Genomic DNA, 27,288 nt, shown 5'->3' on the forward strand with positions numbered 1-27,288 from the left:
TCCCTTTGAGGAGACTAAATGTATTTCATGCTGGAAAGAACAGATTTTCTCTCATTAAAAATAGCCCCACTGAAGGAGACCAACATGCTAGGACTGCAGCACCAGGGCCTCAAGACTACACTTTGGAACATGAAGAGGGCTGGGGGCTGCTCGGCCCAAGTCTGGATCTTCTAACCAACAGATGCTGAGCTTGCCGTTCACCTGGGCACAGAAAGCAGACTCGGTCTGGGATTCCAGTCGGTCTGTTTCAGTTCAACAGGGTCACAGTCAGAAGAAAGCTTTTTCCATTAGGAGCTTCAGCAGAGTGAAGAGTTCAATGCAGCAAACAGGCAGGCAGCTCCTTTGTGTATGTGACGGGGTGGCCCTGAATATAAACACAGCCCTACCAGTCAGTGCAGCTCACGGCCTGAGAAGACATTCCAGTGGCAACCTCAGGTGTCCGCTCAGTTCACATATTCCGGTTTCACCTGCCCAAGCTGTCTTCAGGCATGAGGTCTTGTCAGGATTGGGATGTGGATGTCTCCTATGTCACCATTTATTGTGTGGGGGCAGCCATCATCCTATTTGTCTGGTCCATCAAGCTGGAATACAGAAGACAGAGGGTATCAACTATCTGTTTACACACCCAGGCAGGCCAGCAGATCTCTGGTCAAACAGCTCTAGCTGCAGACATGCAAAATATTTCACAAAACAAGCTGCTTTCTGCAACTGCTGCTGCTGCTGTGCTGGGCTAAGAGGATCCCAGCAGGCCTGGGCAGAACAGGGTGGCTATATGGAGAGCCTCATTCTATAGGACTTTAAGTACCCAAACCAAGGTGTACTGATGCTCATGTGCTTAAAAGCATTCACTATTTGGAAAAGTAACCCCTTGGATAGTAATTCTTTAAAAAACAAAAAATGAAATCATAACCCATTTTACATACATTTCTGTGAAACTAGATTATACAGTTCACATCCTATTAGGCCACTTCCAAAACTCCACAGGAGCTACCAGAGTTACAATCTGCTTTTCTATGAAAACAGGAAGTTGGGCCGGGCATGCCAGCACTTTGGGAGGCTGAGGCGGGTGGATCACCTGAGGTCAGGAGTTTGAGACCAGCCTGACTAACATGGTGAAATCCCATCTCTAATAAAAGTACAAAAATTAGCCAGGCATGGTGGCGCATGCCTGTAATCCCAGCTGCTCAGGAGGCTGAGGCAGGAGAATCACTGGAACCCAGGAGGCAGGGTTGCAGTGAGCTGAAATCGCACCATTGCACTCCAGCTTGGACAACAAGAGTGAAACTCCATTACAAAAAAAAGAAAATAGGAAGTCGGAGCAGGAAAAGACTCCCTCAAAAAAGCCTGCTGGGCTGATCTAAGATCTCCACTGTCTTGTGAGCTGGCCAGGAGGCACTCGCCTCTCAGCGTTTAAGCCTCGTTGTTAGCTGGGTTCCCTGCTTCGATAATGAAGTGAACATGACTGGTAAAAAATCAGCCTGCGACCAGAGGTTGGAGGTCTTGGACTAGTGGAGGTGAGGAGAGTGCTGACCCCATGGCCCTGAGCCATGAGGCAGCCACGGCTGTGGACAAGGAAAAAGGATCAGGATTTCCTAAGACATCTGCCTTGGAAGGCAAGAGGAGCATCAGCTGCGATATATTCTGGGTGATATGGTTTGGCTGTGTCCCCACCCAAATCTCACCTTGAATTGTAATAATCCCCATGTGTCAAGGGTGGGGCCAAGAGGAAGTAACTGAATCATGGGGGCAGGTCTTTCCCACGCTGTTCTTGTGATAGTGAATAAGTCTCACAAGATCTGATGGTTTTATAAAGGGCAGTTTCCCTGACACGCCCTCTTGTCTGCCACCATTAAGACGTGACTTTGCTCCTTTGCCTTCCACTATGATTGTGAGGCCCCCCACAGCCATATGGAACCGTGAGTCCATTAAACCTCTTTCCTTTATAAATTACCCAGTCTCAGGTATGCCTTTATGAGCAGCATGAGAACAGACTAATACACTGGTGAAATCCCCTTTGGGCAGTGTTACACCTCCCTGTAATCATAACACTGGACTTTAAATGCTTAATGCTACCTCCCATTGAAAACCCTTAATATCAAAGCTACACATGCTACATGATTCTCATGGGAAACTGCATTTTCTGTAACTTCACTTGTTTAAGGCAGTTTGGAATCTCTTAGAAAGCATCAAGGCTCTTTGGCTTTCCTCAGCGGATTATAATCAATCGATGGCTCTCATACCAATTACTTCCAAAAAGCATCACTAATGTAGCCTTCATCCCACACAGATGCAGAGAACTTTAGCTTCTCAAAGTTCTTTAACCCGTATCATCTTAGAATCACATACCAGGCCTTAGAGGGACACTGTTGGCTGCTTTATTTTAGGGAGTGAAGGTAACGCCTATAGTCTGTTAAGAATGCAGACTCATCAGCCCTGAGTGTCTGGACCATGTCCCTGCTTGGCCTGTTAGCATCTGTTTCTTCATCTCTAAATGGAGGTATTGAAAGTAATACCCAGTCAGGTCCAGGTAGTGCCTGGTGCAGGATTCACAGCATCATCAGCTATTACTGTTACTGTGTTAGCCAACGGGGCTCCATATCAGGTGGACCATACCCTAGAGCAGTGAGAAGGGCAGCCCCTTGGATGGTCCTCCTCAGCAGTCTGTACCTTCCCAGTTTCCCGCTGCACAAGGTCCCGCATCTCTTCTGTCCAACCCAGAAGCTCCACTAGCCTTTCCACGCCGTGAACCACGTCCCCCAGCTGGGCCACGTCCCTGCTGCGAGGATGCCAAGCCAAGGGTCCCACCAAGTCCCGGTTGATGAGCAGTCGGGGAACTGAGCTCCGCACGGCCTCGGTCAAGCTGGCAAAAGGCTCCACCTGAAAAATGGCCCAAACGTGAGGGGCATAGTGCCCACCTTAAGAGCCCCTCAGGATGTTTCATGCCACAGCCACTGAGGCCTTGGAGGAGCAGCAGACTGGCAGTCAGACCCTGCGACATAGGGAAAACCTACCACCAATCTCATTTCTTCAGTGGAGCTCCTGCCGCTTAGCCTCGGTGACTGTTTTCTCCCCTCAGCCTCTCTCTCCTCCACTTCTTGCTGTTTCCACACATCCTTGCTTCTCCCCACCTCCGTTCCAAGGCTCATCAGGGATCCAACCTTCCTACCTCCTCTTTGTGAGCACGTTCGGTTCTCCCCGTCCTCCCCACCTCGCTGTCTCCCAGCATGCCACAGAGGGACAACAGCACAGACTCATCCATCTCCTCTGGCTGGCCCTGCTCGCCGTGACAGCCACCACCAGCACCGGGCACCCAGAGGAGCTGGTGCCCCCGAGCAGGAGTTACTGTTACGTCTCTCCATGGTCTTCCCCACCCAGCCTGTAGAGAGGCCTAGCTCGGTGCCATCAGGCTTCTTCATACAGCTCTCAAAGCTTCTTTTAAGAGGAACAAGGTAAAAAATGGATACATCAATATATGGCATTAAAACTGGCTCATTATCTGGGAGGAAAATACTCCATTCCTACCTCCCACTGAAAAAAAATTCAAATGGATTAAAGGTTTCAATGTAAACAAAACAGTTCTTGAAGAAAACTGAGGGTTTACAAGTAAGGATAGGGAAGAACTTTTTAGGCGTGAAAACTGAAGTCAGGTAAGGCAAAGGAAAATGACAGATCTGACTATGTAAATACTATTATCTCAGTATCTACATAAAACTACTATGTAGAAAATTTAAAATTTTTAAAAACCTCTCATCATCATAAACTGCAAAAATATTTACAACGTATGACAATAGTTTATATTGCTAATTGATAAACTCATTTATAAACATATAATTTATGAACTAATTTATAATGCTAATTTACAATGAAATTTATATTAACAGCCGGGCATGGTGGTTCACACCTATAATCCCAGCACTTTGGGAGGCCGAGGAGGGCAGATCACCTGAGGTCAGGAGTTCAAGACCAGCCTGGCCAACATGGTGAAACCGTGTCTCTACTAAAAATACAAAACTTAGCTGGGCGTGGTAGCACGCAGCTGTAATCCCAGCTACTCGGGAGGTTGAGGCAGGAGAATGGCTTGAGCCTGGGAGGTGGAGGTTGCAGTGAGCCAAGATCATGCCATTGCACTCCAGCCTGGGAGACAGAGCAAGACTCTGTCTCAAAAAAAAAAAAAAAAAACAGAAAGAAAGAAATTTATATTAACATTAAAACAGATTTATATTATTTAATTTATATTAAAATTAAAACTAATTTATATTGCTAATTTATAATGACCCAATGAAAAATGGTCAAGAGGTACAAATATACAATCCAAAGAGAAGAAACATAACTGGCCAATAAACATGAAAAGATGAACTTCATTCTTTACTACAGAAATGCAAAATCCGCACCCCCTCTACACACACACATGCATTTTTTAACCAATTTGATTTGTGTGATTTTGGTTTTGGTGAGGATGTGACAAAATGGCTACATAAAAACACAGTCTGTGGCAGTGTAATTGTTACATCTTTCTGGAAGGCAAGTTCTCAATATTTATCAGCATTTACCCTTCAGGAGTACTTGCATGGGTAGACAAGGATGACACACAGAGGGATATTCACTACAGCTTTACCCTTCAGGAGTACTTGCATGGGTAGATAAGGACGACACACAGGGACAGTCACTACAGCATTTACCCTTCAGGAGTACTCGCATGGGTAGATAAGGATGATACACAGGGATATTCACTACAGCATTTACCCTTCAGGAGTACTTGCATGGGTAGACAAGGATGATACACAGGGATATTCACTACAGCATTTATCCTTCAGGAGTACTTGCATGGGTAGATAAGGGTGATACACAGGGATATTCACTACAGCATTCACCCTTCAGGAGTACTTGCATGGGTAGATAGGGATGATACGCAGGGATATTCACCACAGCATTCACCCTTCAGGAGTACTTGCATGGGTAGACAGGGATGATACGCAGGGATATTCACCACAGCATTTACCCTTCAGGAGTACTTGCATGGGTAGATAGGGATGATACGCAGGGATATTCACCACAGCATTTACCCTTCAAGAGTACTTGCATGGGTAGATAGGGATGATACGCAGGGATATTCACCACAGCATTCACCCTTCAGGAGTACTTGCATGGGTAGATAGGGATGATACGCAGGGATATTCACCACAGCATTTACCCTTCAAGAGTACTTGCATGGGTAGATAGGGATGATACGCAGGGATATTCACCACAGCATTCACCCTTCAGGAGTACTTGCATGGGTAGACAGGGATGATACACAGGGATATTCACCACAGCATTTACCCTTCAAGAGTACTTGCATGGGTAGATAGGGATGATACGCAGGGATATTCACCACAGCATTCACCCTTCAGGAGTACTTGCATGGGTAGACAGGGATGATACGCAGGGATATTCACCACAGCATTTACCCTTCAGGAGTACTTGCATGGGTAGATAGGGATGATACGCAGGGATATTCACCACAGCATTTACCCTTCAAGAGTACTTGCATGGGTAGATAGGGATGATACGCAGGGATATTCACCACAGCATTCACCCTTCAGGAGTACTTGCATGGGTAGATAGGGATGATACGCAGGGATATTCACCACAGCATTTACCCTTCAGGAGTACTTGCATGGGTAGACAGGGATGACACGCAGGGATATTCACCACAGCATTTACCCTTCAGGAGTACTTGCATGGGTAGATAAGGAAGACACACAGGGATATTCACTACAGCATTCACCCTTCAGGAGTACTTGCATGGGTAGATAAGGATGATACACAGGGATATTCACTACAGCATTTACCCTTCAGGAGTACTTGCATGGGTAGATAAGGATGATACGCAGGGATATTCACCACAGCATTTACCCTTCAGGAGTACTTGCATGGGTAGATAAGGATGATACGCAGGGATATTCACCACAGCATTTACCCTTCAGGAGTACTTGCATGGGTAGATAAGGAAGACACACAGGGATATTCACTACAGCATTTACCCTTCAGGAGTACTTGCATGGGTAGACAGGGATGACACGCAGGGATATTCACCACAGCATTTACCCTTCAGGAGTACTTGCATGGGTAGACAGGGATGACACGCAGGGATATTCACCACAGCATTTACCCTTCAGGAGTACTTGCATGGGTAGACAGGGATGACACGCAGGGATATTCACCACAGCATTTACCCTTCAGGAGTACTTGCATGGGTAGACAAGGATGACACGCAGGGATATTCACCACAGCATTTACCCTTCAGGAGTACTTGCATGGGTAGACAAGGATGACACACAGAGGGATATTCACTACAGCTTTACCCTTCAGGAGTACTTGCATGGGTAGACAAGGATGACACACAGAGGGTTATTCACCACAGCTTTATCCTTCAGGAGTACTTGCATGGGTAGACAAGGATGACACACAGAGGGATATTCACCACAGCTTTACCCTTCAGGAGTACTTGCATGGGTAGATAAGGATGACACACAGGGATACTCACCACAGCATTTACCCTTCAGGAGTACTTGCATGGGTAGACAAGGATGACACACAGGGATATTCACCACAGCATTTACCCTTCAGGAGTACTTGCATGGGTAGACAAGGATGACACACAGAGGGATATTCACCACAGCTTTACCCTTCAGGAGTACTTGCATGGGTAGACAAGGATGACACACAGGGATATTCACCACAGCATTTACCCTTCAGGAGTACTTGCATGGGTAGATAAGGAAGACACACAGGGATATTCACTACAGCATTTACCCTTCAGGAGTACTTGCATGGGTAGATAAGGATGATACACAGGGATATTCACTACAGCTTTACCCTTCAGGAGTACTTGCATGGGTAGATAAGGATGATACACAGGGATATTCACTACAGCATGGGATCTCATTCTGTTACCCAGGCTGGAATGCAGTGGCATGATCATAGTTCACTATAACCCCAAACTCCTGGGCTCAAGCACTCCTCCTTCCTCAGCCTCTCAAATAGCTGCAACTACACAGACCATGCCTGGCTATCTTTTTATTTTTTGTAGAGACGAAGTCTGACTATACTGCCCAGGCTGGTCTCAAATGCCTAGCTTCAGGCAATCTTCCTGCCTTGGCCTCCCAAAGTGCTGGGATAACAGGTGTGAGCCACGGTGCCTGGCCCAGCATTACTTTTAATGCAAAAATTATATACTATTTATTGTCATTGCCCATCAGTAAGAAATTGCTTACATAAATTTTGTATTAAATCCACAAAATCTATGTTAAAGCACTTGTGGCTGAATATGTTTCAGAATTTTTGAGATTTTAGAAAAGATCATATGGTTTACATCCCACATGTTATGTCACACCTAAAGGGGATCTGGAGTGGTACTCCACAGTAAAACACATTAACATTTCGTCCACCAAGCACGTGAGATAGAGTCTGTGCATGACACCAGCTCATTAAGTTCATGATGACACCAGCCTTACAGACATGGGCCTCTCAGTTGGGACCTCGTATCCGTGTAAGGGAAACTGTCGGCATTAACAAGGCAGCAGATCTCCATGGACTCACATTGTTACGTGAAAACAGCAGGCTGCAGAATAGAATGTACAGTGCTGTCCAACTTTTAGTTAAAAATTACCGTCTGTGCGTGTGCATTTGTACAGAAAAAAGAAACCTGAGGGGACACAGAATAAAATGCTAACAGTTGGTGGGATTAAAAAGTTGATCCTTTGCTTTCTATCTTTATATAATGTATGAATCTTTTCAAAGACATACATGGTACACTTATAATCAGGAAAAAGGCCATTTTCATTTCACTTCAACAATAAAGATGGCTGGTGGCCCAAGTGTCCACACCTGGTGGCCAGCACGGTCAGCTGGTCTCAGCCCACACTGTGCTGACCACCATGGCCCCTCTGACTGCTCCTCCTGTGTCTGTCCCTCCATCCTAGGCCTAGCATGGCATTCTCATGTCTGTCCACACCCTGGGCTCTCCTGTCTGCTCACTCCAGCACCCCAGCTCCCGCCTCTGGGCCTTCCTGGACTCCAGACTCATGTCCACCTGCTCAACACCTCCAATCCGCAGAACATCCTCAAATCCGTGGAAACAAGGCTGAGTTCCTGAGCTCCCCCAAACACACCTACCAGGCTTCTCCATCTCAGGAAGTGGCAGCTCCGTCTTTCTAGCTGCTCCAGCCACAGCCCTGGAGTCCTTGGGAATCCACGCCCTCCCATGCACTGTGCCAGCGTACCCACTCTGCGTTCACACACACCCAGACTCCAGCACCCCTCAGCCTCTGCTGGCTTTACCTGGCCCCCAGCCAGTGCCAGCCGGTGATTACCTACAAGGGCCCTGCTGGGTCTGCTGCTCCCAGTCTTGCCCCCATGGTGGGCTCACAGCCCAGCACCCAACGGAGTCCTCTCAACTTCAGGCTCTGGCCTGAAACCCAAGCTGAACCCATTCACCTTCTGAGGTGGCGCCAGCCTCCCATGAGATGACACTTGTGCCCCACCTCCTTCTCTGCTCCAGCCCCGTGGCCATCAATGCTGACTTCGCCCCACCCTCCTTGCTGCTTGTCACCTGTGCAGTGTCCCCTGCCAGACCCCCCTCACCTCGGTAAACTCTTAGATCCAACTCCACCTGCCTGACTTGACACTGCAGCTGGTTCCCAACACTTCCAGCCTTTCTATCCTACTTGTTATCTTTCTCATAACATCAATCATCTCCTAACAAACTATATAACTTCTTACATTGACGTCTGACTGTGTATGTCCAAAGCACTGGAGCAGGGCCCAGCACACAATGAATGCCTGAACAAACACATGCTCTGGGCCCCTGTGGCTGCCCTGGGCCCCTCTGAGCACAGGTCTTTCTGGCCCTTCTGCCCTTGGTGCCTACATCCAGTCACGCACACACTGACTTCACGGTCTCATTTCTTGCTCTCATCACAGCTTTTAGGAATTTCCTGAGCTTCAGACGCAGACGCAGAACAGCTGCTTGAACACATCCAGGGGGTGTTTCCCAGACACCTCAGACACACGCAGAACCGAGCTGGGCATCCTCCCTCCCAAATCATGCCTCACCAGCAAGTGCCCTGACCTTACAGACGAAGCCAGACGCCTCCTTCTCACGTCCCCAAAACATCACAGTCTGCGAGTCCAGTCCCCCTCCTCACCGTCCCTCAGGTGACCACAGCTCCACCTTCTTCAGGACCAGCCTCCTGGCGCTGCTTGCTCCACTCTCCACTCCCCAAAGGCCTCTCTGACCCCAAGGGTGCAGCTACATCCCTGGGCCAGTCCCTGTGGATTTATCACTCCTCCCACTGCAGCATCAGTATTCCTGATCTGACCTGGGAGGCCTGCCCCTCCACCTCACCCCCACGCCCCCATCCTTCTCCCTTCTCCTCACACGTGGTGCCCCAACCGCACCTATACCACCTCCAAAGCCCAGCAGCTTCCCACCTTCCTGTCTCCTGCATAGGCTGCGGCTCCCTCAGCCTGGAACCCCAGCTGAATCCACCCACCTTCCGAAAGTGGCACCAGCCCTGGAAGGGCCCATGAGATGACTCCTGTACCCCTCCCTCCCCCTGTCCTCCAGCGTCCTCCCTGCACAGGCTGACAAACCTCCAGGGAGGTCCCAAGGATGAGCAGGAGATCTGCCATGGGGAAATCAACCACATGCAGCAAGAACCTCTGGGGCAGCGGCTCACCAAAGAACACAATGTCGGGCTTCACAACGCCGGTGCAGACCGGGCAGCGGGGAACCCTGTCTGCCATCACGTCAGCCTGGAAAACAGAGAAAACAGGCCTGAGGAAGATGCCTGCAACACCCTGTAAAAGGAAAAGGCTACAAGTTCTTATTAAAGTCTCAAACATTCTCCCCCAAAAAAGGTGAGAGAGGTATCATGAACCCCCATGTACCCAGCTTTAGGAATCACCAGTTTTCATAGCTAATTGTTTTACAGCCCTCCAGAATCTGGGAAGAGGTGTTGGAGCGTTTAAAAGCAAATCTTGGACATCATATGTTTCACCCATAATTACTTCGGCAGGCATCTAGCATATCTAACACCATGCTCTACCCCTGGGATGGCAGCCAGAGACATCCAGGTGCTAAGGAAACACCTGGTAGACCACACACCAGTCCTCAAACAGTAGTCTGCAGGCATTTGGCCTACACCGAACATTATTCAGTCACAAAGGTGAAATTGTCTCTGGTTTGAGCTTAAGTTATCATGCCATTGCCTCAGCCCTGGGAGGCATTCAGGTCAGCTTCACTCACTGGCTGGCATTATTAGGAGTAACAACATCTGCCAAACACTGCTTCCTTACTGGCCAAGGTGAAGTGGACACAACTTCACTTTGCATCAAGATTAATATAAACAAATGCCTTGGAGCAGATGGAAAAGGGAAAGAGTTACAGAGGAAGACACCTGACTTTCTAAGGTAAACCTTTACAGCTAACGGGGCTTGTTTTAAGCAGGCTCAGTCCAGCAAGAAGCAACAGAAACAAAAGACAAAAGAAAGAGACACACAAAAGATTTCAGATATTCTTGGATACACAGTAAAACTGTATTATATTTAAATTAAAAAGAAAAACTGTTATCTTGGAGGCATGGGGTATAGCAAAAAAAAAACATTAAGGAAGCAAAAAAAAAAAGAAAAAAAAGATGAACTTGAAATATCTATTAAAGGCCAGGCGCGGTGGCTCAGCTCTGTAATCCCAGCACTTTGGGAGGCCAAGGTGGACAGATCACGAGGTCAGGAGATTGAGACTGTCTTGGCCAACATGGTGAAACCCCGTCTCTACTAAAACACAAAAAATTAGCCGGGCGTGGTGGTGCGTGCCTGTAATCCCAGCTACTTGGGAGGGTGAGGCAGGGCAATCACTTGAACCTGGGAGGCGGAGGTTGCAGTGAGCTGAGATTGCACCACTGCACTCCAGCCTGGGCAACAAAGCGAGAGTCTGTCTCAAAAAACAAACAAACAAACAAAAAAAAAACTATCTATTACAGATACAACACTATTTAAAAATTACGTAATAATGTAGAAGACTTGAAAAATAACAAAACAGAACTTCTAGAAATAAAAAGTACAGGAACCAAAATTAAAACTCAATGTCTGTTTCGAGTTGCTGTTTGGGAAAAAAGAAACACTCAATGGAAGGACTTTATAACAGAATACAATATTAGTAAACTGGAAAAAAGACCAGAAGAAATTACCCAGAATGCAGCACAAGGAGCAGCAATTACAGGACAGAAGAGTGATCAGGAACAGCAGGAGAGAGAAGGTCTAATGTATGTTCAATCAGAGGTCCCTAAAGAGAGGGGCCAGATAGCGGGCTAGGGGCAATTCATATCCGAAGAGATAACGGCAGAGTATTATCCAGCAACCATGAAAGATACCAACCCACAGATTCAGGATCTCAAGCAAGTGAGGGCTACTGAGCCAGCTTGAGGGTGCCCACAGGAAAAACATGAGTCACAAACACATATGTGGTTGTTTTTGTCCCAAGAGGTTCTCAGGAGGTTTAGTAATTACACGTGGTCCTTCAAAGGGGGAGGGTGGCTGTGAGGTGAGTGGTTACGTACTTGTGAGACTTCAGTAAGTGCCCAGTAAATGTACATTTTACCTAAGATAGAAGGAAACAGAGGAAGAGAACTAAGCAGACCTCTCAGGGAAGGGTGAAGGAACCATTAATCTCATCTTGTCTTTCATCTGTATCTGGGAAGATAAGCCAGTAATCCACATTAGCAGTGTGGAGTCTTTGAAAAGGGCTGGTTTCTGTTTAGCCCTTAGTGAAGAAGCCTAATGGTGGTTGGGGAGGAAGGGGTACAGTGAGGTGCGTGTGCCCTCCCCTCCTGCTACAGCCAGGAACTCAAGCTTCCAAGGTTTCTCTGGGGTTCCCTTGACCAAGGGGAGGGGTCCATTCGTTGGTTGCAGGGCTTAGAATTTTATTTTATATTTTATTTTTTTGAGATGGCGTCTCGCTCTGTCACCCAGGCTGGAGTGCAGTGGCATGATCTCAGTTCACTACAACCTCCACCTCCTGGGTTTGAGCAATTCTCCTGCCTCAGCCTCCCAAGTAGCTGGGATTACAGATGCGTGCCACCACACGTGGCTCATGTTTGTATTTTTAGTAGAGACGGGGTTTCACCATGTTGGCCAGGCTGGTCTCAAACTCATAACTCAGGTGATCCACCCACCTCAGCTTCCCAAAGTACTGGGATTACAGGCAGGAGCCACCGCACCCAGCCTAGAATTTTATTTTATTTTTCTTAAGGAAGGCCTACAATTTTTTTTTTTTTTTTTTTTGAGATGGAGTTTCGCTCTTGTTTCCCAGGCTGGAGTGCAATGGCCTAATCTCAGCTCACCGCAACCTCTGCCTCCCGGGTTCAAGCAATTCTCCTGCCTCAGCCTCCCGAGTATCTGAGATTATAGGCATGCACCATCACGCCTGGCTAATTTTGTATTTTTAGTAGATATGGGGTTTCTCCATGTTAGACAGGCTGGTCTCAAACTCCCGACCTCAGGCGATCCACCCACCTGGCCTCCCAAAGTGCTGGGATTACAGGCGTGAGCCACCATGACCAACTGGCCTACAAATTTTAAGCAGAGGAAATAAAAGGAAATTCATATGGAAAACCACAATGGAGAAACTGCAAAACTCCAAAGACAAAAGTCTTAAAAAACAGGCAGAGAGGCCGGACACGTTGGCTCATGCCTGTAATCCCAGCACTTTGGGAGGCCGAGGCGGGTGGATCATGAGGTCAGGAGTTCAAGAGCAGCCTGACCAACATAGTGAAACCCCATCTCTACTAAAAATACAAAAATTAGCTGGGCATGGTGGCACATGCCTGCAATCCCAGCTACTCAGGAGGGTGAGGCAAGAGAATCGCTTGAACCTGGGAGGGGGAGGTTGCAGTGAGCTGAGATCATACCACTGCACTCCAGCCTGGGCAACTGAGCAAGACTCTGTCTCAAAAAAAAAAAAAATCCAAACAACAACAACAAAAATAAAACAGGCAGAGAACAGATAGCAACAGTTTCAGAAATTTATATGAAAAGGCAAAAGATTCAGACCAGCCAACACAGTACTGAAGGAGAAGAACAAAGGTGGGGAATTAACACCAACCTGTTGCCCAAATTATCTATTTTATTCTCTTATTTATTTATTTATTTTGTTTTGAGATGGAGTCTCACTCTGTTACCCAGGCTGGAGTGCAGTGGTGCGATCTCAGCTCACAGCAACCTCCCCTCCCAGGTTCAAGCAATTCTTCTGCCTCAGCCTCCTGAGTAGCTGGGATTACAGTTGCGCCACCACACCCGGCTAATTTTTGTATTTTTAGTAGAGATGGGATTTCACCATTTTGGCAGGCTGCTCTCAAACTTCCCACCTCAGGTGACCCACCTGTCTAGGCCTCCCAAAGTGCTGGAATTACAGGTGTGAGCCACTGTGCCCAGCCCCAAATAATCTTTTTTAAATGCAAATCCCTTCACATCATTTTCCTGCCTAAAAATCCTACAATGCCTCCCATGATCGTCAGGATACAGTTCAAACCCTAACAGAGCAAGCAGGCCTCCCACACTCCAGGTCTCTGCTGCCAGAAACAGACTCTTACATCCAGACGGCCTCATCTCCAAGGTGCTTCCCAGCCTGCTCTGTTCCTACAGCTGAGTCAGTGTAGTGTCCACTACACATTTGTAGTAAAACTCGTATGGCACCCAGTTGTAACTATTGGATGACTCCACCTTATTTTAATTTGTTTTCACATCCACAGAACCCAGCAAAGGGCCTGGCACTGAGGAGACTAAACTATTTGTTGAATAAATTGGTCATTCAATGAATGAGTTGACCAAAACAATAATACGCATATATGAAGTTTCTACTATGTGCTGGACCCACACTTCCTAATTTCAAAACTTACTACAAAGCTACAGTAACCAAAACATTATAGTGCAGGCACAAGGATATATATATAACAATGGAATAGAATTGAGAATCCAGAAATAACCCATACACCTATGGCCAACTGACTTTCAACAACAATGCCAAGACCACAGTTTTTTTAACAAATGGTGCTGGAACAATTACATATCCACATAAAAGAAAATGAAGCTGGATCCCTACCTTACAGTGCACACAAAAATTAACTCAAAATGGATCAAAGAACTAAATGTAAAAGCTTTAAACTATAAAACTCTTATAAGAAAACAGGAGTAAAACAATACCATTTCTCAGATATGATAATAGATATCTGAAAAGATATCCAAAAGAGAAAATAAATAGATAAACTGGATTTCATCAAAATCAAAACTTCTATGCATCAAAAGACATCATCAACAAAGTAAAAAAGACAACCTACAGAATGGCAGAAAATATTTGCAAATCATGTGTCTGATAAGGATCTAGCTTCCAGAATATACAAAGGACTCTCTTAACAATAAAAAAGACAACACAATTAAACAATGCGCAAAGGACTTCAATCTCCAAAGATATACAAATGGCCAAAAAGCACATGGAAAGATGTTTGATATCATGAATCGTTAGGAAAATTCCAATCAGTGCGACAATGGGTTACCACCTCCCACCCACTGGGATAGCTGTAATTAAAAAATAGAAAGTAAGTGTTGGGATGTGGAGAAGATGAAACCCTTGCGCACCGTTGGTAGAATGTAAAATGGTCCAGCTTCTGCAGAAAACAGTATATTCGTTCCTCAAATAGTTAAACACGGGCCGGGCGCGGTAGCTCACGCCTGTAATCCCACATTTTGGGAGGCCGAGGTGGGCGGATCACGAGGTCAAGAGACCGAGACATCCTGGCCAACATGGTGAAACCCCGTCTCTACTAAAATACAAAAATTTGCCGGGTGTGGTGGCGCATGCCTATAGTCCCAGCTACTCAGGAAGCTGAGGCAGGAGAATCTCTTGAACCCGGGAGACAGATGGTACAGTGAGCCGAGATTGCGCCACTGCACTCCAGCCTGGTGACAGAGCAAGACTCCACCTCAAAACAAACAAACAAAAAAGTTAAACATGGGCAGGGCATGGTGGCTCACGCCTGTAATCTTAGCACTTTGGGAGGCCGAGGCGGGTGAACTACCTGAGGTCAGGAGTGCAAGAGCAGCCTGGCCAACATGGTGAAACCCCATCTCTACTAGAAATACAAAAAACATTAGCTGGGCGTGGTGGCAGGCACCTGTAATCCCAGCTTCTTGGGAGGCTGAGGCAGGAGAATCACTTGAACCCAGGAGGCGGAGGTTGTATTGAGCTGAGATCGCACCATTGCACTCCAGCCTGGGTGACAGTGTAAGACTCTGTCTCAAAACATAAATAAATAAATAAAGCTAAACGTGGAGTTACCCAGCAATACTTGTAGGTATCATACTCAAAAGAATAAAAAACAATGACTCTCAAACGAATACTTGCATATGCTTCACAGCAGAACTATTCACAAGAGCAGAAAGGTGGGAACAACCCAAACATCCATCCATATACAAACAAACCAATTGTGGTGCATACATCAGTGGACCATGTAGCCATAAAACAGGATGAAATACTAACACAAGCTACAAGGTGAAGGAGACAGAAATATTTTCAGAAAATAAGCTCGACACAAAAGGCCATCTGATTGCCAGGTGTGGTGGCTCACGCCTGTAATCGCAGCACTTTGGGAGGCTGAGGCGGGTGGATCACCTGAGGTCAGGAGTTTGAGACCAGTCTGACCAATATCATGAAACCTCGTCTCTACTAAAAATACAAAAATTAGCCGGGCGAGGTGGCAGGCGCCCATAATGCCAGCTACTTGGGAGGCTGAGACAGGAGAATCGCTTGAACCCAGTAGGCAGAGGTTGCAGTGAGCCGAGATGGCGCTACTGCACTCCAGTCTGGGTGACAGAGCGAGACTCCGTCTGAAGAAAAAAAAAAGGAAAAAGAAAAAGGTCATCTGATTACATTTAAATGAAATAATGAAACATCCAGAATATACAAATCTATAGAGAGAAAGCAGGTTCGTGGTTACCAGGGGCTGGAGGGAGAAGAAATGAGGAAGGACTACTTAAAAGTACAAGGTTTTCTTCTGGGGTGATCAGCATGCTCCGGAGCTTGATAGAGATGATGGGTACACACACTGTGAATGCACCAAATGCCAATGAACCGAACACCTTAACATAGTTAATTTTATGTTATGTCAAATTCACCTCAATAAGCTGGGTGGATCACTTGAGGTCAGGAGTTCCAAGACCAGCCTGGCCAGCATGATGAAACCCCATCTCTACTGAAAATACAAAAAAAAAAAAAAAATGGGCCGGGCCTGTTGGCACATGCCTGTAGTCCCAGCTACTCGGGAGACTGAGGCGGGAGAACTGCTTGAACCCGGGAGGCAAAGGTTGCCATGAGCAGAGATGGCATGCAGCCTGGGTGACAGAGCAAGACTCTGTCTCAAAAAAACAAAACAAACAAAAAAATTAACCTCAATAAAAAATAAGTAAATTAAAAAAAGTCCTGTGCCATGTCTCCATTTCAGAGTTTTATCTTTATTTAAGATTTTTCAACTCTATCCTATTCTATTTTAAGAAACCCATTCTACAGAAATACAGACATACATAGCAGTATAAGCACAGGTATCACTGCTATATTTTTAATCGTAAAAATTACATACATCAAAGAATGTCCCACAATACGTGAATGGCTAAATGTAATACTCTATAGTTAATAAAAAGAGTAAGCAGAACTATGGGTATTGACACAAGAGATATATGAAACTGCTCAGTAAAAAATCAAGCTGTAGAATACTAAGCTTAAAATGAGCCCATTGCTGAAATTATTTTTTTTTTTTTGAGACGGAGTGTCACTCTGTCGCCAGGCTGGAGTGCAGTGGCACAATCTCAGCTCACTGCAACCTCTGCCTCCCGGGTTCAAATGATTCTCCCACCTCAACCTCCCTAGTAGCTGGGACTACAGGCGTGCGCCACCACGCCTGGCTAATTTTTGTATTTTTAGTAGAAACGGGGTTTCATCATGTTGGCCACCAGGATGGTCTTGATCTCTTGACCTTGTGATCTGCCCACCTCGGCCTCCCAAAGTGCTGGGATTACAGGTGTGAGCCACTGTGCCCAGCCTGAAAAAAAATTTTTTTAACTGTGTGGTGTATGTACATAGATACATGCACATATGTTTATATAAACATATCACTTTTTTTTTTAAAGGCCTGGAATATTATACACCAAGCTGTTAAAAGTGGGCAGCAGGGGCTGACGTCGTGGCTCACGCCTAGTATCCCAGCACTTTGGGAGGCCAAGGTGGGCAGATCACCTGAGGTCAGGAGTTTGAGACCAGCCTGGCCAACATGGTGAAACCCTGTCTCTACTAAAAATACAGAAAAAAAAAAAAATTAGCCGGGTGTGGTGGCGCATGCCTGTAATCCCAGCTACTTAGGAGGCTGAGGCAGAAGAATTCCTTGAACCCAGGAGACGGAGGTTGCAGTGAGCCGAGATCACCCCACTGCACTCCAGCCTGGGCAACAGAGTGAGACTCCATCTCAAAAAAAAAAAAAAAAAAAAGTGGGCAGCTGGAATTGGCTGAAGGGAGATTCGTTTTCCCTACATATTTCTATATTGTCTTAAATTTTTTTACAAGCATGTATTAATTTTCTAATTTACAAATAAAATGTTTCACACTATTATTGTTCAACTGTCCTTTCGAGACAATGCTTATAAAATACCACTTTTCCAGATAACCCCAACAGCAAACCGCAGAAGGACGACCAACAGCAGGATAACTCACCCGAATGTCCTCCCCTGGGAAGGGTCTTTGGCAGACTGTGCAGGTGGCAGAGGCAAAGGTTCCATGAGCTTCAACCAGCTTTGAGGCAGGGATGCCCGACACTGAAATTCAAGCCAAAGCGAAGTATTGCTGCTGCCTCCCAGATGAGCACGCAAGGCCAAGAGCACAACTTCTGGGCTTGGCAGGACTCCTGGAAGGAGGCACAGCCCCTTGGGGTTGCAATGTCCTCAAGCCTGGTTTTCATGCCCGTATCACCTACATGCGCCACTAACCAGAATAAGGCAGGGGAGCAAAGGGGCTCCCACCTGGAGCCAAATCACGGTTAAAACAAAGCCTGTAAAAACTCAGTATGAAAAACCATTTGATAAAAGCTCAAATAAAATTATATCCAGCCGGGCACAGTGGCCCATGCCTGTAATCCCAGCACTTTGGGAGGCCGAGGTGAGCAGATCATTTGAGGCTAGGAGTTCAAGACCAGCCTGGCCAGCATGGTGAAACCGTACCTCTACTAAAAATACAAAAATTAGCCGGATGTGGTGGCGGGCATCTGTAGTCCCAGCTACTCAGGGAGGCTCAGACAGGAGAATCGCTTGAACCCAGGAGGCGGAGGTTGCAGTGAGCTGAGATCGTGCCACTGCACTCCAGTTTGGGCAACAGAGCGAGATTCTGTCTCAAAAAAAAATTACACCCAATACCACACTGGGCGCAGTGGCTCACGCCTGTAATCCCAGTGCTTTGGAAGGCCAAGGCAGGAGGATCACTTGAGGCCAGGAGTTTGAGACCAGCCTGGGCAACATAGCGAGACTTGTCTTAAAAAATTTTTTTAATTAGCCAGGCGTGGTAGTGCATGCCCATGGTCCCAGCTATTCCAGAGGCTGAGGCAAAAGCATCACTTCAGCCCAAGAGTTCAGGCTATAGTGAGCTATGATCACGCCACTGCACTCTAGCCTGGGCAACAGAGCCAAGACCCTGTCTCAAAAATTTATATCCAATATCTAGGAACATATTTTCTACTCTACAGATACCAAGTTAAAATGAGGATATAAATATCATAAATTCCAAAAGAACTGCTTGGTAGAAACAGACAAAAAGTGACTTCTTAGGAAAGTTGTGTTAGTATTATCTGGTTCTGAAAGGCTGCAGTGGCACAGCCAGGGTCCCAGCTGCAGGAGGCTTCCCAAGTCCCTGTCGCTGCCCTGACTCAGCAGTGCTGAATCTCACAGCCAGGAGCTCCCACCTTCCCACAAGGCCTGCCCTGCTGCACCTCTGGGAGAAGAGCCCACCAACATGGGGCATCCACTGCTGCCTCTGTGGTTCCAAGCTAGGGGATCCTTCTGGCAAGGAAACACATTCCTGGAGCCAAGGTGCCGCCTCTTTTTAACTGACAACACATCAGCAGACTGGCTGAGCTGCTCCTGGCTCCCGGAGAGCTGACTGTCCCAGCACCTGTCTGCATCACTGCACGTAAGGAAAAGGCCCCACCAAGTGCTTCCGTAAGCTGCACGGCCAGAAGTTGGCACAACCTGTGAATCGCTGGTTTGGGCACCATATGGATATGGTCAAGAAATCACCACAGACTAACTGTGACCATATTAAGGAATTACTAGTGATTCTTCAGCGTGAAAATGGTATCAGAGTTGTTTTTATTTTTTAATTATTTTTATTATTTTTTTTTTTTTTGAGACAGAATCTCCCTCTGTTGCCCAGGCTGGAGTGAAGTGGCACGATCTCGGCTCAGTGCAACCTCTGCCTGCTGGGTTCAAGAGATTCTCCTGTCTCAGCCTCCCTAGTACCTGGGATTACAGGCACACACCACCACGCCTGGCTAATTTTTTATATTTTTAGTAGAGACAGGGTTTTGCCACGTTGGCCAGGCTGGTCTCGAACTCCCGACCTCAGGTGATTTGCCTGCCTCGGCCTCCCAAAATGCTGGGATTACAAGTGTGAGCCACCGCACCCGGCCGGAGTTGTTTTTAAAGTATTCTCTAGAGATATCCATTCATGTGTTTATAGATTATTTCTAGATTAAATTCATGATGTGAGAGATTTGCTTCAAAATAATCTGGGGATTTGGAAGAAGGTGGTGAGGACACAGGAAGGACTGGCTATGTGCTGGTGATGAGGACAGGACGGTTTGTTACATTGTTCTCTTTCTGTGTGCTCAAAAAAATTCCATAATACAATTCTTAAAGAGAGAAGACAAAAAGGGATCATCACACCAGATTGGCAAAACAATGTCAACTTCTGCCCAAAATACACAGCTCTGCAGGTATGCAGGAGAACAAGCAGTGGCCTTTAAACACCCAGAGGACATCTTCCTTGGGAACAAAGCCCTAACTAGTTGCCTCAAAAACAGTCCCAAGGAAGAAGCATAAGCGCTAGGTTTCGGCCGTCCCCAGAAACGGGCACCCGAGCCTCCCCTGGGAGAAACGGGCACCCGAGCCTCCCCTGGGAGGAACGGGCACCCGAGCCTCCCCTGGGAGGAACGGGCACCCGAGCCTCCCCTGGGAGGAACGGGCACCCGAGCCTCCCCTGGGAGAAAAAGAATGTGTGCGACTCACAGAGGGCTCACCTCTCTCAAGCCCATCGATGTTCTGCGTGTAGAGCCGCAGAAGCAGCCCCTTGTCATGAAGCAGCCGGAGGAAGTAGTGGGTGACGTTGGGCTTGTAGTTTCCAGGGTACAGCTCCTTGGCCAAAGTGAAAAAGGGCTTGGGGTTGTGAAAGAAGAATGGGAGTTCAAAAATGGCCTCGGGGTATGGGAGATCATACCGCTGGAGGTTGCTGTACAGGCCACTCCCTGGAGATCTGCAGGGAAAGAAAGGCTCTGAGGCCTCTGGAAGAGGACAGGGAAGTGGAATACACCAGGCAGTGGGGAGGGCAGGAGGCAGGGGAGGGGAGCGCAGGAGGCAGGTGGGACTGTGGGCGGCAGTACCTGAAGTCTGGAATGCCACTGGGTGTGCTGATGCCGGCCCCCACCATGGCCACCACCCTCTGGCAGGCTCTGGCCCGAATCAGCTCAGCTACATCCTGCAGGGAAAGCTTCCCCTTGTCACTGCTGCCTCCACTTCCAACAACACTTGAAGCACCCACAGAAAAAGATATGGGCCTTCTTCCACCTTTAATACTGACAGAAAAAAACACAGCAGCAAAGGAAACAGATAGCAACCAATCTCAGAATAGCAAGAACGAGCATGGCTCTGCCCTCTGCACCACCCCCACCCTCGAGAATGACCATGTGTGTCTCCCCAGGCCTCTCAAAATAATCACCTTTCTCAGACGACTATTGGGGTATAACAAAAAGCAGTCATAAATCAGAAATCAAGACTTATTTGGGAGCAAAAAATTCAGGTTAATGGGAACTGTGCTCATTTCATAACTCAGTACACTCAGTAGGCACTCAACTCTGACTGACTGCAAACCTCCAAAGGGGTCTCCTAATGAAAACTGGTTAAGGAGTCAAGAAGCAAAGAGGGAAAACCCTGGTTCTAAAACCATCTCACCACCTATTAAGCGCCCCACTTCACACAGCATTTCAGACATCTATTCACTTAAGGTCATTCCCCAAACAGCTACTGTGTTGCTACTAAACACGAACTGTTAAGAGAAGCACAAAAGGAATGAAAGTTATTATTGCTGTTGAGTGCCTGCTGAGGGCAAGGTATCACGAAGGGTGCCTGAGTACATTCCTCATCTACGTAAATAAAATGTGAGTCACTGAAAAACACATAAACGGCGTTTTACCAAATGTCTGGAACATAAGTAAGATGTATGGCTTAAAGTACATGCTGCATGGTGTGAAATTCACTGGGAGTGGGGGACCCTGAGGGGCAGGCATGGGTGCAACCTGGGAGGGACACTGTGCAAAGGACACAAAGAACAAATTCAGAGAGCTCAAAAATCCAAAGCCAAACTGCAGGAAGCCCATGCAATGGACTACTCCTCACACGCAGCCCTATGCCTCCTGCTTTAGGGCCGGTGGTAGCAAGGGTTTGTTGTTTTTTGGGTTTTTTTTTTTTTGAGGCGGAGTCTCGCTCTGTTGCCCAGGCTGGAGTGCAGTGGCGCGATCTCAGCTCACTGCAAGCTCCGCCTCCCAGATTCACGCCATTCTCCTGCCTCAGCCTCCTGAGTAGCTGGTACTACAAGCGCCCGCCACCATGCCTGGCTAATTTTCTTGTATTTTTAGCCCGTCTCGGCCTCCCAAAGTGCTGGGATTACAGGCGTGAGCCACCGCGCCTGGCCGCAAGGATTTAACAGTTTTGCAGAGTATCACTGATATTAGAATGCGCTCCATGTGTTTGTCAGTCCTGGTCCCTGCTCCATCCGTATCACCTAGAACAGAGTCTGGCACAGAATAAGAGCTCAGTCAGGGCTTCTCGGATGAATGACTGACTCTTCGGGATCTTTTGTTTTTTTTGAGACGGAGTTTTCGCTCTTTCGCCCGGGCTGGAGTGCAATGGTGCCATCTTGGCTCACTGCAATCTCCGCCTTCCGGGTTCAAGTAATTCTCCTGCCTCCCCCTCCTGAGCAGCTAGGATTACAGGCGCTCGCCACCACGCCCGGCTAATTTTTGTAATTTTAGTAGAAATGGGGTTTCTACTAAACCATGTTGGCCCGGCTGGTCTCGAATTCCTGACCTCGTTATCCACCCGTCTCATCCTCCCAAAGTGCTGGGATTACAGGCGTGAGGTACCGCGCCCGGCCGACTTTTCAGGATCTATTAAACTTTTTTTTTTTTTTTTTAACCCCAGGTAGATAAGAGTCTTGCTCTCTCACCCAGGCTTGAATGCAGTGGCTCAATCATAGCTCACTGCAGCCTTGAACTCCTGGACTCAAGGGATCCTCTTGCCTTAGTCTCAGGAGTAACTGGGACAACAGGCTTGCGCCACCATGCCCGGCTAATTTTTAAAATTTTTGTAGAGATAGGGGTCTCGTTATGTTGCCCAGGCTGGTCTTGAACTCCTGGCCTCGAGCGATCCCCGTCTCAGCCTCCGAAAGTGCTGGTATTACAAGCGTGAGCTACCACTTCCAGCCTCACTTTTCACCAACATTTTCAGCAGTTGTGTCAGACAGCAAGTCAATGTGCCATTATTTACTTAAATATCCATTCATTATAGGGCATCTGATACCGAACAACCATGGACCTTAAGATTTTTTCCTATGTAGGCTCAGTTCTTAGATGAAATTACTATGGAGACGGGTACGATCACATGCGGGTGGGAGTATTAACCGCACATTTATGAGGGATAATTAAAGCGTTAAATGCATATACTTTTGGACCTAGCAGTCCCAGTACTAGGAATTTATGCAAAAAGTGAGGTGCCAACAAGGTTATTCACCACAGCATGATGTACAATAACTAAAGGTTAGAAGGTATTTCAATGAGGGAATGGTGAAATAAACGACAAAACCCCCATAAGGGACGTCCACAGATCAGCATAAAGACGGAGGCCCCGGTGTTGGAACGCAAGTAAACTCCCAGACATGCCGCAAAGGAAACACGGCAAGGTGAGAAAGGGGGGGCGAGGTGTGGACAACGAACACGCAAGAAGTGCTTGTCCTTGCCCAAAATACCTCGAAAAGAAGAAACCGGGAGCTGCTGCCCTCGGCTGCCTCCGGAATGCCCTGGGCATCTCGGGTCTGGGAGGCCTCTGCAAGGGGCGCGCCGGGTCCAAGGGCTCACCGCGGGCCCCATGGCTGCCTCTCAGCCCCGCACTGACATCGTCCGTGCCGCCAAGCACCACCCGACAGCCGCAGGCCTGGAACGGCCCCACGCCTCCCCCGGCCTCGGCCCGTTCAACTACCCGGCCCCACAGCCGGACTGCTGCCGCGGCGCGCCAACCCCAGAACGCCATGTTCTGCGCAGTACGAGAAGTCCTCCGGACTCGCCCCAGCCCCGCCTCCGCCTCCCGGCCCCGCCTCCGCCTCCCGGCCCCGCCCCCGGCGCCCCGGTCCCGCCTCCCCGTCCCGCCCCGCCTCCGTGTCGACGCCTCCGGCGCACCCAGGTACTCGTAGAGGCGAGTGGAGGAAGTTCCCTAGTCTGATGTCTGAACTCTCGCCCCGGAGGTCAAACCTGGAGCCAGCATTTCTGTACCCTGCGCTCACACCTTTTTCAACCCGGATGGCGGTGATAATACTTTGCGAGCGCTTTTACTATGGTCAGGCATTATATTTACACCTAGTCCTCGCAAAACACTACTGGGAAGGTCCTCATTTGACAGGAGCAATTCCGGGTCACAAAGGCTGACACCAAAAAGCTAGTCCGTGGCGGGTTCGACCACAGGTGCCCACACTCTTTAACGCCTCAATGGCACAGCCAAGTGCGCGGGAAGTGGGCTGCAAACGCCAGAGAGTTTTGTCGCGAGTGCAGAGACGCGCTGTTACCCAGCAACCAGCGGGGCCCGCCCGCCCCCGGCCGGCTACGGCGCTCCCAGCCTGCCCCGCGCCGCGCGGCGCCGGAAGTGAGTGAGCATTTCCGGCAGCCATCCCGGCGGCGCTGACATCCCGGTTGTTGTTCTGTGCCGGGGGTCTTCGTGCTGTCATGAAGGACGTACCGGGCTTCCTACAGCAGAGCCAGAGCTCCGGGCTCGGGCAGCCCGCTGTGTGGCACCGTCTGGAGGAGCTCTACACGAAGAAGTGAGCGCCGAGCAGACGGGCCCTGGGCCCCGGCGATAGAGGGAGACGGAGGGGGCAGGCGGGCGGAGGAGCGGACCCTTGATGGGCTGAGGGCGCCCAGACCCAAGTTGGGGGGAAACAGGGACGTGTAGCGACCGGCTGTGCCGGCAAGGTTTGCTGAGGAACCCCGAGTGGCAGGGTCGAGGAATGAGAGGGATGACAGACCACGAGGGCCAAGAGCTGTAGCCAGGATGTTTGGGTCTGAGATTTACTGCTTCCTTAACGGGGGACTGTGACTGAGGCTTCTGAACTCCTCTACCTCGGGTCTTACTAAAACGGTTCAGGAGTAGCCTTTGATTTTAGTTCTTGTTTCCAGTCAAACAAGCAAACACACTTTCAGGGCCAGGTTGCCACCCACTTTGGGAAACATGTTGGTGATTCCTGCTTAGCCTTGTCATAGTGTAACTGTCTCTACAGTTATCTTTCTCATGGTCTGGAGTTGATAAACCAGAGGCTAGTGCAGCTTTGCTCTCTTCCCTATTCATTCTGCAGCTGGTTGCACGGGGTGCAACCACTTCCCCTGTCCCATTGACTTTACCTTCCATTGTATTTCTCATGGGCTTTGTGCCCCTAAAAAGATCTTAAAGTTTAGGTTTGTTTAGAAACAGGATGAATTGCAGAGCAATTAAATTCTTGCTAAGCACTAACCTCCTTTTAATATGAGTAGAATAAATTGCTGGCATTGGGCTGGAGCTATTCCATAGAAAATACATCTCCTTTAGTAACCTCCCTGTTAACCCTAGCATTTAATATAATACTTTTCACATAGATGTTCCATACATGTTTTGATGATGTTTAGCATTCAGCAGCCTTCTGCTATTAGCAGTTTTTGAGAGCAAATTAATGTTTGGCAAATAATGGTTTGTGTTGGATAGCACTTGGTAATTTTCAAAGCGTTTCATCTGCGTTATTAAAGATTAGCCTTTGGGTTTTGGATGAAGCGCTATGTCACTGTCCTGGAAGTTTTAAATATTAGCTTATTTAATCCTTTATTCATCCTTTTCACAGAGGAGGAAACTGAAGCTCATTTTAATTGCCTTCCCTGAGATACTCAGCTAATAGGTAGAAGAGCCAGAATCTCGAGTTAGATATGTATGATTCCAAAGTTCTCGTTTCCAATCAAACCTCACAATAACCTTTTGAGGTAATCTAGAATAATGTTCTCCATTTCATACCTAGGAAAACAGTCTTAGAGAAGTTAAGTGATCTCAAAGTGACATAGCCATTCAATAGCAGAGCCAGGAGAAGAACTCAGGTTTATCACATCTGCTTTAGCATTCTTTCTACTACACAGTAGAGACTGCTTAGTATGGATTTGGTATCCCTTATCAGAAATGCATTGGGGCGGTCGGGCGCGGTGGCTCATGCCTGTAATCCCGGCTACTCGGAAGGCTGAGGCAGGAGAATCACTTGATCCTGGGAGGCAGAGGTTGCAGTGAGCCGAGATGGCGCCACTGCACTACAGCCTGGGCAACAGAGTGTGACTCTGTCTCAAAAAAGAAAGAAAGAAATGTATTGGGGCAAAAGTTCTTTGGATTTAGTATTTTTTCAGATTTTGAAATATTTCCGATATATGCTTACCCGTTCAGTATCCATAAATCAAAAATCTGAAATCTGAGATGCTCCAGTGGTCGTTTCCTTTGAGCCCTATGTTGGTGCTCAAAAAGTTTTGGATTTTGGAGCATTTTGAATTTTGGGAGTTTTGGATTAGAGATACCCAACCTGTATTTGTGACTTGATAGGATCATCAAGGCTGAAGGTGTCTGTGACTGGATATTAGGTTAGAGGTCTCAAGGGCTGTATGTTTTTCAGGTTGTGGCATCAGCTGACACTTCAGGTGCTTGATTTTGTGCAGGATCCGTGCTTTGCCCAAGGAGATGGTCTCATTAAGGTAAATAATTTGCCATACCAGATCAGATTATATGAATGTGCTCAAGGACTTTTTAAAATAAGATGGGCTTTATGCTAATAATAATAATAAGCTCCAATATTCAGCAGTCACTTTACGTAGGTACTGGTCTGAGCGCTTCACATATCCTTCATGACAGCGTTGGTCAATAGATACTATTATCTCACTTTTTTGATGTAGAAGCAAACATAAGACTTTAAGTAACTTACCAAAGATCACTGCTGATAAGTGGCAGAAGAGGATTCAAACACTGACATTCTGGCTTTTTCTAAAATTCTAGCGTAAAGTACTATCTTACAACATGCCTAAGTATCTTAGTTCATAGGCTTCTTTTTAGTACTCTAGTTTTAGAAACAAAGTTCAAACCCAGTTAGAGGGTGGAGTAAGGTATGAGGAAGATTACTATCTATGGGAATCTTAGAATCTAACTTCCATCACTCCTCTTCTTTAAGCCACACTGCTTGCTTGCCCAAACACTTCTGTCCTGGGTAGTGTGGAAGATAAAACACCTTTTGTACTTCAGTTGAGGGTAGGTGGATTGGAGGGAGAGTCCTGTATAGTGTCATGCTGCCTCTGTAATAGAGGACTTTTAGAATTTTTTCAGCAGTAGACAAATACGCACTTTCTTTCCCAGCCTTCCCCAGATCCCCTGACACATCCCCACAAATTTGCTCACTGGTAGCCTCCTCTTGGAAGTTTTTCCTGACATCTTACTCTATGATGGCTTTCTCTGATTCTGAATGAATCAGAGATTCATACCAGCATTGCAACTGATAGCTTATAATTACAGCTTGAGTCATTTCTCCTGAATACATTACTTTTATATGCTCACAATAGAGCTTACCACCTTGCTACCCCACCACCTGGGCTTGTAAGATTTTCCTGTGGTTTATAGCCATCAATTTGACATTTT

General features: G+C 47.4%; 2 protein-coding genes across 19 annotated transcripts in view; one reads left to right on the forward strand and one right to left on the reverse strand.

The window, feature by feature from the left end:
* On the reverse strand, positions 1 to 24,214 carry SIRT3 (sirtuin 3). Of its 16 annotated transcripts, none has more exons than XM_054524007.1 (7): positions 23,899 to 24,214; positions 20,727 to 20,821; positions 20,367 to 20,599; positions 17,795 to 17,895; positions 9,637 to 9,798; positions 2,614 to 2,877; positions 1 to 581 (listed from the first exon to the last, which is right to left on the reverse strand). In XM_054524007.1, the coding sequence occupies exons 1-7, from the start codon at positions 23,956 to 23,958 to the stop codon at positions 561 to 563; spliced, it is 936 nt and encodes a 311-aa protein (XP_054379982.1). In that variant the 5' UTR covers positions 23,959 to 24,214; the 3' UTR covers positions 1 to 560. The 16 variants fall into 16 exon arrangements, with proteins under 16 accessions (XP_054379982.1, XP_054379983.1, XP_054379988.1 ...); XM_054524008.1 differs by having other exon boundaries at positions 2,668 to 2,877; positions 23,899 to 24,213; XM_054524013.2 differs by having other exon boundaries at positions 23,793 to 24,183.
* PSMD13 (proteasome 26S subunit, non-ATPase 13) overlaps positions 24,081 to 27,288 on the forward strand; it is a 16,237-nt gene continuing 13,029 nt past the window's right edge. Inside the window, exons 1-2 of one of the 3 annotated variants that reach the window (XM_009236957.4) lie at positions 24,081 to 24,427; positions 26,279 to 26,357. In XM_009236957.4, the coding sequence (XP_009235232.1) occupies positions 24,333 to 24,427; positions 26,279 to 26,357 (174 nt within the window). In that variant the 5' untranslated portion in view covers positions 24,081 to 24,332. Of the gene's footprint in view, positions 24,428 to 26,278; positions 26,358 to 27,288 lie in introns of those variants that run through there. The other 2 variants (XM_009236958.4, XM_063728309.1) reach the window with 2 other exon arrangements.

This window comes from Pongo abelii, chromosome 9, assembly GCF_028885655.2.
Source record: "Pongo abelii isolate AG06213 chromosome 9, NHGRI_mPonAbe1-v2.0_pri, whole genome shotgun sequence".
NCBI classification, from domain to species: Eukaryota; Metazoa; Chordata; class Mammalia; order Primates; family Hominidae; genus Pongo; species Pongo abelii.

Coding starts and splice junctions, on each gene's coding strand:
- SIRT3 (XM_054524003.2), bottom strand. CDS start 23,646: ATGGCGTTCTGGGGTTGGCGCGCCGCGGCAGCAGTCCGGCTGTGGGGC. Junction 17,896..20,366: donor CATCGATGGGCTTGAGAGAG/GTGAGCCCTCTG, acceptor CTTGAATTTCAG/TGTCGGGCATCCCTGCCTCA. Junction 582..2,613: donor GCCCTTCTCACTGCTCTAGG/GTATGGTCCACC, acceptor TCTGTATTCCAG/CTTGATGGACCAGACAAATA.